Genomic DNA, 12,409 nt, shown 5'->3' on the forward strand with positions numbered 1-12,409 from the left:
TAACATTAAGATATGAAACTGAACTCCAGCCCACGAATATATCTTTTTTAAAGCGTCTTTCACTCCACCCTCTGCCAGGCCTTTCTTTGATACTATTCCTGACTGGGAGGAGATACCCAAGCTTACAAATCAGCATCAGTTCGCAACTGTGTTGACCTTCCTACGACGCCCTCTAGAGTGCCACGGCATTGGCCAAGAATAACACGGTTGCCCTCCAACTATGTAGAGAATACACTCTCTGCCCAGCATGATGGAGCCTGGTGGCGCACATGGATCTCGTGTTCACAACTGAAAGAGAAAGAAGGTGGCACTGACTAGGCAACAGAGTTTCGGATGGCAGGTCTTTTCTGCCAGACTCTGGGAAAGTACTTTTCAAATGATTCTGATGTAATGGAAGGATATGCTGGAATATGTTCAATTTTAAACCACTTAAAGGAGGCAGAACAAAAAGGGGTGATTAGGAGTGAGGGCTTACTTTCTTGTATAACAGTACTCGAACATGCACTGTGCAGACAGTAATAATAGGGGTGCCGTTTGCTTCTCCTGAGGGAAGGGCACAATTACTTTCTTTCAAGTGAAATGATATCTGGGATGTTTCTGTTCGGAAACATTATTTTGCATTGGCAAATCCACAATGCTATTGGGCCACCATACAGACGTCACAGACAATTCACACAATTCTGCAGGATGGGAACTGGTGCTGAGATAGAAATCCAACTATGAAAAAAGAACTGGGTTAATGATCAAAGACCGATATATTTGAAGAAATGTTCAATTGTTTTATGTATTATAAATGCCAGTAGAGGTGGAATTACAGAAGTAACAATGTACCCCTGGACAACTTTCAGTTGGTGATGGGATAGGACAACTTGAAATATTACTAAGTGTCCTTCAGTTTATATGTGTGAGAGCTTCCCCACAACACTACGTCCACTCTGGGTTTTTAAACACAGTGCACATCAAGTCACCCAAAACAAGAATGTACTGCCCAGGTCCGTATTTCCCTGAAATGGGGTTTGGGACAGCCTCTCGAGAAAGTTGTATACTTTAACAACTCCGGATAACTTACCAAGGCTAGGCCATATGCTAACAGAAAATTACACACCAATCGCAAATCTCCCACTGATACGTAAAGAAAAGATAGGAGACTTTTAATAGAAAGGGAAAAAACGTTCAAATTCTGTAACTTTAAGTTTAGGCACCCATACAAGGATGAGCACATGTGTTCTTAACAGATAGATAGATAGATAGATAGATAGATAGATAGATAGATAGATAGATAGATAGATAGATAGATAGATAGATAGATAGATAGATAGATAGATAGACAGATAGATAGATAGATAGATAGGCAGATAGATAGATAGGCAGATAGATAGATAGGCGACGCTTCAATGTTTGTAAAAGGTTTGTACAGTCTCACTTACAGAGGAACGCACAGGCAAGGGATTAATCTACATGGTTCAAAAGCTGAACTTCTAGTACTTTAACCCAACCAACTAGCTGAATGATCCACAAAGTATTATTTTACAGAATCGCATGCCAAAAGATGTGGGTGTCATCTTAAAAAAAGCACCGTACTTTGAAAAAACAGGTCGATTAGTTTGCAAGGTCAAGCGACACCCAATTCGCAGCCCTGAAAAAATCTTCCTTAATTTAGTCCCCTAGAAAGGCGGAAGTGTTAGGAGTAGGGGCACTACTCAACAGACAGGCCGAACATTCTAACTCAATACAAGTCACTGAACATCTAAAAACACATGCTACCTGCTCTCAGAGAGCCTTCACAATCTCTTACTGGCGACCAGAGCAACTTCATGGTGATGGCCAACATTTATTATGTTTGCATTTATGTACTTCCTGTGAGCATCCTCACTAAAATGATGCGCACCTCTTACAAAAGGTGGTACATGGATGAAAAAGGATGGAGGCAGCAAAAGCCACAATGGTGGAAAGTAGGAGGTCTAAGATTCACTTGCCTCATACTCAAAACCAAGACATTGCTGACCAATAAAGTGTTGAATACAGTATGAGAAGTTATATCATTTAGGCATAACATCATTTTGTTCTTAGGAATGGTCTGAACGGTGGAACAGCAAATCCATGTGTGTGCTGCAGGGAGACTTGGGAGGTAAGGGAGTGCTACGTTAGAGATGTGTGGTGACAACAGCGGCCTAGAGGATGATAGATTCACTGAAGTTGGGGAAGAGAGGCAAGACAGTAGACTGATTTGAAAACATTTTGTGAATGAACAATCAAGCGCAAGTACCTATATGTCAAAGTTTTAGACAGAGTCAGTTAATACACCAAAATAACAAAAATACATTAATGCTCATAGTGCTTGCCAAAAGCACCTTAATTAGATCCTATTTTTAGGGTAGAGACATATTTTTGGTAGGGCCAAACCATTCCTTCAGAACCTGCTACCACTGGAACTGTGATCCCAAACAAATACTTGTGTGTTTCTGAACTCAAAATCCATATGTTAAAATCTCATCTCATTCCGTAATGGCCTCATATGCAAGGCAGTGAAGCAAAGCATTTAGACGTGATTCAGTCTGCAGTACTGCATGTTCATGGCATGTGTTTCTGATTTAATTCACTGTTATGTTATGTTACGTCACGCTACATAACATTATGTTGTGTTATGCTATGCTATGCTATGTTATGTTTTGTTCTGTTAAAGTAGTTCCAGAGCATATCAAATGGCCTTAGGGTGTCCTGGCACTAACTGAAGCGGAAAAGAAGCACAACAGACCTCAGGAACCAAAGTCCTTTTGGAGAAAGAGAATGTTGTTTTTTCCACAATGCAGAGCGACAAGGTATGGATTTCAAGGGAAGAAGGAGAACATTTTACAGCTTGGAAGCAAAGTGTGAGAATGAGCAGTCCTAAAGGCAAACCGGATATTCACCTCACTTTTTATTGCATATACCATTCTTCAGTGCAATTAATCCCAATTTTCCCTTCAAAAACAAGCTGGGATGAAAGCTTGGGAGTTGGGGGTTGGCTGTGTTTGCTCCCCTCAACAATAATGTTTCCTGACTGGCGAGGAAGCAGTGTGATGTAACTGAGTGGGACCCTGATCATTTTAAATAAGTTGCCAGTGTGTCGCTTGTCCCAGGTTTGGGGAGGATTGGGGCAGATCACCAGTGAAAATGTTGTGTTGGACAGAAAGAGGATAAATCTTTTTTATAGGTCGAACCTAGGCAGCACGCATGGGCTGTCGGCAAGACCTGGTGTAGTAGGTATACAGAGTATAATCCCGCCTGCTGCTTCCTGCTGTTTGCCATTGGGTCATTCCCACATTGCACTGCATTCCCAGCTCCCTAAAGGCTGGGGGTTCCAAGAAGTCACTTCCGCTGCATGGCTGGCAGCACCGACCAACTACAGTGTAGTTACACTGCAAGGCTGCATCTGTTTTGTATTGGGACTACTTTACTTATTGTCATGGCACCTGGATCACAGGCCGCCATGCTTATAAGTTTAGACACTTTTATATTTCTCCTTGCCGCAGCCACAGTTTTTATTCACTCCAGACACAGAGCAGCCTTGTTCCAGTGCTGCATCATCTTCGGCTACTTGTGCCAGTCCTGTGTATCTAGTGCTGCTTCCTTCCAGGGCAGTTTTGACGGAGAAAAGTCTAATTCCGGTGCTCTCTCGCCCAGCCCCTGCAGCCACTGTTTCCTCATGTAGAGCAATCTTGGTCAGGGCTTCATTAGCATAGCCCACTCCATCTGCGTGATAGAATCTAAATGTCTTAAGGGAAGGGTGCAGTACTACAGGCTGTTACTAGGTTTTCCTAGTAACAGCCTGTTGTACTGCACCCTTTCCTTAAGTCATAATATAAGAATGACATTACTATTTGGCTCAAGGAATGAGCGTGAACATATTTCCTTTATTAGTGGAATTAATTTTTTTCTCACAAAGGCTCCAAAAGATTAAAATGCTCGCACTCGTTTCTTAAGCCTCATGGTAATGGCATTCCTATAATATGTCTTAATGAAAGGGTGCAATAGGCTGTTACTAGAGACACCTAGTAACAGCCTGTGGTACTGCACCCTGTCCGTAAAACCAAATATAGGAATTCCATTACCACAAGGCTTAAGGAACAAGTGCAAGCATTTCTGTGCAATTTTTTAGGCTTTTGTAGCCTTTGTGATAAGAACAGAAATTCCACTTATTAAGGAAAAATGCTTGTGCTCGTTCCTTAAGCCTCATGGTAGTAGAATGTAAATATGTCTTAAAAAGAGGGTGCAGTACCACAGGCTGTTACTAAGTGTCCCTAGTAACAGCCTGTGGTACTGCACCATTTCCTCGAGACTTAATATAGAAATTCCATTACTATGTGGCTCAAGGAACCTGCGCAGGCATTTTTTCCTTCATTAGTGGATTTTTTTTTTCATCACAAAGACTACAAAAGATTAAAATGCTTGCGCTTTTTCTTCAGCCTCATAGTAATGGCCTTCCTATAATATGTCTTAAGGAAAGGGTGCAATAGGCTGTTACTAGAGACACCTAGTAACAGCCTGTGGTACTGCACCCTTTCCGTAAAACCAAATATAAGAATTCCATTACCACGAGGCTTAAGGAACAAGCGCAAGCATTTCTGTGCAATTTTTTGGGGCTTTTGTAGCCTTTGTGATAAGAACAGAAATTCCACTTATTAAGGAAAAATGCTTGCGCTCCTTCCTTAAGCCTCATGGTAATAGAATGTAAATATGTCTTAAAGAGAGGGTGCAGTGCCACAGGCTGTTACTAGGTGTCCCTAGTAACAGCCTGTGATACTGCACCCTTTCCTTGAGACATAATATAGGAATTCTGTTACTAAGTGGCTCAAGGAATCAGCACAGGCATTTTTTCCTTCATTAGTGGAAATTTTTTTTTCATCACAAAGGCTACTAAAGCTTAAAATGCTTGTGTTTTTTTCTTCAGCCTCATAGTAATATCATTCCTATATTATGCCTTAAGGAAAGGGTGCAGTAGGCTTTTACTAGGGACACTTAGTAACAGCCTGTGGTACTGATCCTTTCCTTAAAACCTTATATATATTAAGCCTGGGCAAAGCACTACCCTACGCTTGCGGAGTTTGTGCCACTTCGCACTACGCAAATTGAACGTAGCACAGTGCAAACACGCGAAGCGTTGCGTAGTGCAGCGGTCATTTTGTGCTTGCTCGCGGTCCTCAACATCAAGTTGGCGACCGCAAGCAAGCAAAATGACATACCGGCGAGACGTTTTCTTCGTTCACGATAAGCAACATCAAGTTGCCGATCACGAGCGTGGAAAATAAACCTCCCGGCGAGCTTCTCAACGCGGGGAGGTCAGGTTTCTCATTGCGAGTGGTTGCATATGCTCACGACCGCTCGCGATGAGAAACTACCAGTCCGGTTCAGAAAGCTGCCGCTCAAGTAGAAATCTATTAGAGCGGCAGAAAACGACCGCTTGCACTGTGCAAGATGCAGTTTGCACTGATTGCACAGTGCGGACAGGCATCCGGCACTGTGCAATCAGTGCGAACAGCATTTTGCACAGTGCACTACTCAGTTCACGTAGCTATGCCTAGCTTGTGTGGTGTGAAGTGCACTTCGCGTAGCTACACGTAGCGCTACTACGCAAACTACGCCCAGGATTATAGGAATTTTATTACCACGAGGCTTAAGAAACGAGCATGAGCATTTCGGTGAATTTCTTTTAGGCTTTTGTAGCCTTTGAGGTAAATGAATGAATGAACGGAGATTTGTATTGCGCAACTTAGCCCAAGGGCATCAAGGCGACAACAACAGACAGAACACATAGTCTCAGGGTACCGGATCCAAGATCTACTGATAGGCCTCAGCAAAAAGCCAGGTTTTAAGTTGTTTGCGGAAGAGCGCCAAAGAGGATTGTCCTACCAGTTCTGGGGGGAGGGAGTTCCAGAGCTTGGGTACCATGGTGGAGAAAGCTCTGCCTCCCCACCTAGCTCTTGCAAATCTGGGGACTAGGAGAAGATTTTTAGAGGCAGAGCGGAGTGCTCTGCTGGGAACATAGGCAGAAACAAGGGACCTGATGCCTTCAGGTCCAGAGCCATAAACAGCCCTATGAGCAAAGCAAAGAAGTTTAAAGGAGATCCTGGATTGAACAGGAAGCCAGTGGAGATTTTTCCTGGCCAGAGATACAGAGGAAAGCCTTGGGAGATTCAGGACCATTCTGGCTGTGGCATTCTGTACCATCTGAAGTCGATGAACAGAGCTCTTATTTATGCCACTATACAGGGCATTACAGTAATCAAGTCTCGAAGAGACAAGGGCAACTGTAGCTTGCTTCCGAGCAGCAGGAGACAAATAGGAAGAGATCTTTCTAAGTGTCCTGATAATGCCACAACAAGTGGACACTGTCCTATTGACCTGAAGGTCAAAGGAAAGCGCAGAATCTATCAGGACCCCCAGATTCCTAGCGGAATGGACGGGATGGGGACAATCCCCAAGGGAGGCCGGCCACCAGTCATTAGACCAGAAGTCCTGATTGCCCCCCGAAGATTAAGACCTCTATCTTCTCCCCGTTAAGTTTTAAAAAGTTCCGGATCATCCATTGGGATACTGCCTCCATACAGGATCTAAATTTAAGAGCTGAATCGTTGACCGACTGAGTGATAGAGACCATAATTTGAGTGTCGTCGGCATACGACAAAACCTCAAATCCAAAGGATCTCACCACCTTAGCCAGTGGGGTTACATAGATATTAAAGAGTAGGGGACTTAACGAAGAACCTTGAGGAACCCCACAGTGCACTGGCTGGAGGGAGGACAGAAAGTCGCCCAACTTAACTCTCTGTACCCTTTGATGGAGAAAGGAGGCCAGTAGACTGAGGGCCAAGCCTCCAACACCAATCTCCCCAAGCCTAGTGACCAAGACTGAGGGGGACAGAGTGTAAAAAGGCTGCCGTCAGGTCGAGCAGGACCAGAAGAGTGGTATGGCCCTTATCAACCATGGACCGAATGTTGTTGATAATAACAGTCAAAGCAGACTCTGTACTGTGAGCCTTTCGGAAGCCATGTTGTGAGATGTCTAATAAATTTGATTCCTCCAGAAAGGTTGTAAGATGGCGGTTGAGATGGGCCTCTAAAATCTTGGCAGGGGCCGGAAACAGGGAGATGGGGAGAAAGTTTTTCCATTTCAAAACGAAAAAAAAAGCTCACGCTAGTTCCTTAAGCCTCATGGTAACAGAATTCCTATATTAGGTCTTAAGGGAAGGATGCAGTACCGCAGGCTGGTAATAGGTGTCCCTAGTAACAGCCTGTGGTACCGCACCCTTTCCTTCATGTAGAATTTCTTTCTTATTATGTATGCTGCTGCTGGCATCATTTTAAACAAAAAAAATAACATTTGCAACACCAATACTTCACATGTTCACTAATGTGAGACCTATTGCATTGCAAAGGCTTGTTATATGTGTGCAGTCTCTCTGAATGACTTCCGGGAGGTGCAGCCTGTAGTGGTTTCCATTGGCTTTCTTAGACTAACATGAGCAGAAAACACCTTCTGTATGTGTAATCGGGATTCGCTCCATTCTGAGACGTCATTTCAGACATGTGATGCTTGTTTCACTGTAGGTTGGCCACCATAAGCCGCCCTCCCAGTTCAGCTCAGGCAGCTTTCATCTGAGGGGGCGTGTCTTCATTGCCCAAGACCCTACTCTCTTTGTAGGGCAGTGTGTCAGGGGCACATGGGCTAATCTCAAAAACAGAAATCATCAAGCCTTGTGAGTGTCACAGCCCCAAAACTCCAGGAATACTTACACATATCGGGCACCTTTTACACCCATGCTGTATTTTGCTGAGCTGCACAATGATAGACCAGGACAAGTTGCCTTAGCCTAGTCCAAGATCTCTCTCCGGTCGTGCAGTCTAACACGATATCCTATCATATGAAAGACTGTAAACAAGGCCTAACTTGTTTAGGGGTGTTTTCTTTAGAACAGGGATTGGATCTGATCAGCTGGGACAAGAACGAGCCATTTCCTGAGGCAAACTGAGTCAGAAAGAGGATGTTGTTCACACCTTCTCGTCTCTCCTCCCAAAAGCCAAGAGAAAACTCGTCCTACTTTGTAAACCGCGTCATAGTGTAACGTGCACAAACACACACACAAACACATACACATCTATGTTTATCTTGCCTGCCGGCCCTCTGAAACAACACATTTATAAGAACTGTCAATAATCCTGGGAAAACTTACAAATAGGTGGCAGTACTGTGCATGTTGGAAGAGAATTCTGCAGGATGCCTTTAGACAGGCGTATTGTAGCTTAAATGTCAAAGTTTTCGTTTTATTTTAACCGATCCCATTCCTACAAAGAGCGTGTATGAGATTTCGAGGTTGCCTGTCTTTTATGGTTACGAACATGCTTTGAATGGAAATATGAAATCAATTTGCCATTAGAGTGTCCTATCTAGTAACAAGACATGTACTCCAGTCTGGTACTAAGGAGGGCTAACTGCCCGTGCAGTGCAAGAGAGGTCCCTTGTAAAATATTCTCATGTGTCATTTGTGTAGCTCATTATTGCCGCTGGTGGGGCCCCTAAGAGCCTAAACCTCAAAGACATGCAGGTTTATGCACGTGTGGAGGTGCAGAATCCTGAGTGCCAGCAGTACATAGGCTGAGGGGCTCCCTAATAACTCAGCACCAATAGTCACAGCCTTCAACACCTATATTAATGGTAAACAGAGAAAGCCTTCACTGAAATCCTTACTTCTTTTCGGAGCACAGTACTCCATGCAGGAGGCCTCATCTTTGAAGTTGTTGTCGTTCCCATAACATCCACCGTACGCGAATTCCTCACACTTCTGCGAATTTAGGTTGTAGGAATATCGTTTGAAATAGCCTCGACAAGGGCCTTCATCAGCCTCCATCCGGCAAACTTTGGGAACTTCTACAGAGAAAAAAAACATGTCAAATGTATTAACTAATCCAGGTAGATGAAAAACACTGTACACTCTTTCTAACATACACAATTTAGAATTAATATTGCTTTAGCACAGACGCCTAATCACCTGTGAATTAATTCTTTTGTTAACAATATAGTTGAATAATTCGCAGCACATGAGAGAAAAAAACATGGGAAGGTGTTAGCAGACTGCAGTCGAAGTTACATTGTGAACTTGTGGTTGGGTTCCAGAATACTGCAGTTCAGCAGTGGGTGTATGGACCAGAATCAGGATCCTATAGGAACATATATTTCAGGTATGAAAACTTTACCATGGAATAGTGATTCTCGAATGGGAGGGCTTTGAACTGAGCATTATTGTCTCATGGTATGGACAATATGCTGCACAAGCTGCCATGGTCTTGCCCTGCCACAGGATACAGTGTCCCCATTTCTTTCCAGCTCTTTCATTCTCAGTGGCCTTTCTTGACTTTGTTCTCGTCTGGTGCTTCCATCTCAAGCCATATTTTATCTTTCGTTGCCTCTCTTCTTCAATCTGCGTCTCTTATTCCCTCGTTTAGCTCCCTGCCGCCTAGACACACATACAACCTGCTCTTAAGTTAACTCTGCATCTCTCCTCTGGAAGGCTCCCCCACTTCCTGATTCAAGGCCAGACTCAACATCTTCAGCACCCATTTGGGGGGCAGCCAGAGGGCCTGCGTTGCCCCTATCTTTCTGTCCTTATTGATCTGACACCTTTCCCAACAGTGAGTTTAATATGGAACATGGCCGCAGGATTCCACAAACACTGGCGTCCAACTCAGACAAGCAACCTGCTGTAGGAGGCTAGGAGCAAAGCAATGCTATGTACAGAAAAAAATCACAGAGACATGGATTTTAGGGACAGTAAGTAGGGACTGTGGACCGAAGTTTGAAGCTTTTTTGCGGTACCAAAACCTGGAATTCGTATACTGACGGGCTTCAGGATCAGAAGAAGGCTAGTCACAATGAGCTAAAGGTGCACTGCAAGTCAGAAAAGTATTTACAACTCGCAATTTGCACTTGATGACTCGTTACAATTCAGAAGATGCAGGTTGCATTTTTTAAAAGAATGTCCCCAATCTCGTTCAAATTTGTAATTCCATATATTAAAATGATGCATCGGTAAATGCAATAAATCATTGCTTGGATATTAAAACGTATAATGTGGTGGTATCGATTTGAAAAGTGCAATGTAATAGAACGGTCTAGACTCTAGAGGTTTAAACAGCTCGCATACCCTGTTCGTGGGTAAACCACGTAATAAACTACACGACTCTACGGGGTTCTTTCACAACTAACACGCACATCTCCAAAATGAATAGTGCCACGGGGGAGGGTATAGGCGAGGGCACGGGGAGGCCTTAGTCACTCGGTCAACGAACCGATATAGGGACTTGTGTGAAAAATATACGATCACACTTCCCATCAACAGCAGCAAGACCAGCACGAGGGACGCTTCCTCGGCAACCTGGCCCCCGATATCAATCACCGCGCCGCTTCCTTGAATACGACTAGATGGCTTCTACACACTAAGGGCTATAGTGCCCTAGCACAAGGCTCCTACAATGTGCTATGACTTCCTACCTGGATGTACATTGTAAACACGTCCTATGGAAACAGTGCATGAGTCACCAGAACTTTTTGACACACCCGGTTGTATCTGGCTATTGAAAATATCGCAATGCACTACAGGGATTTTACATTTCATTTACTACTAATCCCATTTAGTAGAACAAAAAAAAGCAATGGACTGGTGAGATAATGTTTAAAGATGATTACCACAGTTGCTTCTTCCTTTTATGTCTTATGAAGGTGTCCCTCATTGTGGTCAGGACCCTCCATTACGCCTAAGGAGCATTACCAAGCCTCTTTGGAGGTAAGTGATTACAATGCCATAAAGGCTGCGTCCTCTACGTCATGTGTATAAGGCCAGCGTTCCCAATACTACATTTTGATGTCCTCCACCTACATGTTGCACGTAAGAATTTTAATCTAATGTTTGTTGAACTCTGCACTGTGAGAACTGATGACCTCACTGAAAAACAGAGCAGATACAGGTCACTCCTTTCGATAGGACTTGTAAATACACAACTGCACCTGTATACCAATTATTGCACCTGTTTGGTACACCTTGTCGTTTATCTAAAAATGTGTGTTGCTTGTTCCTCTCCACCTTATGTCTGCCTCTCTTAGGTGGAATCAATGAGCGGCACCCGTATAGGGGATACCAGCAAATACTAAGAGGTCTCTCTTTACTCTAGAGGAGACCGTCAGCCCCAGATAGGGGATTAACTGACTTTTGGTCCTGACGAAGTGACGCCCGAAGATTGGGCTTCCATGGCACAAAACATGTTGACCACACCATTCAAGTGACCACTTTTAACTAGTAGCTATCCTGGTACCTAAAGACCACAAGATAGCACTACTGTTTTTACTTAGTCCTGGTACCGTGTGCTCATAAAAAAAAATTAAAAAATAAGGTTATCCAGAGCCTATTTTAGTCACTTATCAATCACTACACTCACTTAACTCCCTCACCTGCATTCATTTTTATGGCATCTCCAATAAAAAGATCTCCGAAAAAGAAGCCCCCAGGCACATCAGGCATTGCAGCGCCGGCCAGACAAGGAGCACCCAATGATGAAGCATGACACCCTAACAGGTGTGTAAGGGCACTAAGATCTGTTTTCAGATCTTCCAGCAACACATACCTTAGCCACCTGGCTCTACTGTTTGTGTCCACTTGGCAGAGGAGGAACTACCCTGATTTTGATAATAATCAATGTATATAAGATAGACAGCTTCCACTCTGTGAATGTGAGCTGATGTATTTTGGGAGTTGGCCGCAGGGCAGGGGGCGTCAGAGGTTTGGGGGACTGCTGCATTCTCTCTGAAGTGCACTCACATATATTTTTTTTTTTAAGAAACCTTTGTCCCATTAATTGACAGGGCCTGTCAGCTATTTCATTCTGCAAACGCAAGGGTAAAAATCTGTAGCCTTTAAATAGGTTCGACAAGTGCAAACAGGGAAAGTGCACCCTATTACCATGAATTTGCTCTCCCCAGGGCAACCACGAACTTGTGCTGCCCTGGTGGCAGTGCTTTCAAGTGAACTATGGAGGCGCTGCTTAAAAGAGATCCCCTAGCAGGCGGGTGCAGTGAGTGACTGCACCCACCTACAGCGGGATATCTTAGGGGTCCATGAGACCCAAATTCTCCCCTCCACAGGGCTGCCTTTAAGAGGGGCAGTGAAAGTGCACCACCTTTTTGTGGCGCACTTTCAGTGCGCCTCCTAAAGGCATGTATGCCTCTGCGCCTGCATCCATAATAGGGCGCAGACTCAGAGGCAAAGTGATTCCCTCATTTGCATGGGGCCACGTCCCCAAACCAATGAGGGAACGCTCTCTAATGATAGCGCTGGCGCTACCTGCGTGCCAGCTCTATCTGTACTACAGTAAGGGCTGCACA

The 12,409-nt window shown here is 44.1% G+C and overlaps 1 protein-coding gene across 1 annotated transcript in view; it reads right to left on the reverse strand.

Moving 5' to 3' along the window:
• Positions 1 to 12,409, reverse strand: part of TFPI2 (tissue factor pathway inhibitor 2) — a 52,359-nt gene that overhangs the window by 26,714 nt on the left and 13,236 nt on the right. The window contains exon 3 of the mRNA XM_078664411.1: positions 8,726 to 8,905. Within this exon, the coding sequence (XP_078520537.1) occupies positions 8,726 to 8,905 (180 nt within the window). The remainder of the gene's footprint in view (positions 1 to 8,725; positions 8,906 to 12,409) is intronic.

This window comes from Lissotriton helveticus, chromosome 10 (assembly GCF_964261635.1).
Source record: "Lissotriton helveticus chromosome 10, aLisHel1.1, whole genome shotgun sequence".
NCBI classification, from domain to species: Eukaryota; Metazoa; Chordata; class Amphibia; order Caudata; family Salamandridae; genus Lissotriton; species Lissotriton helveticus.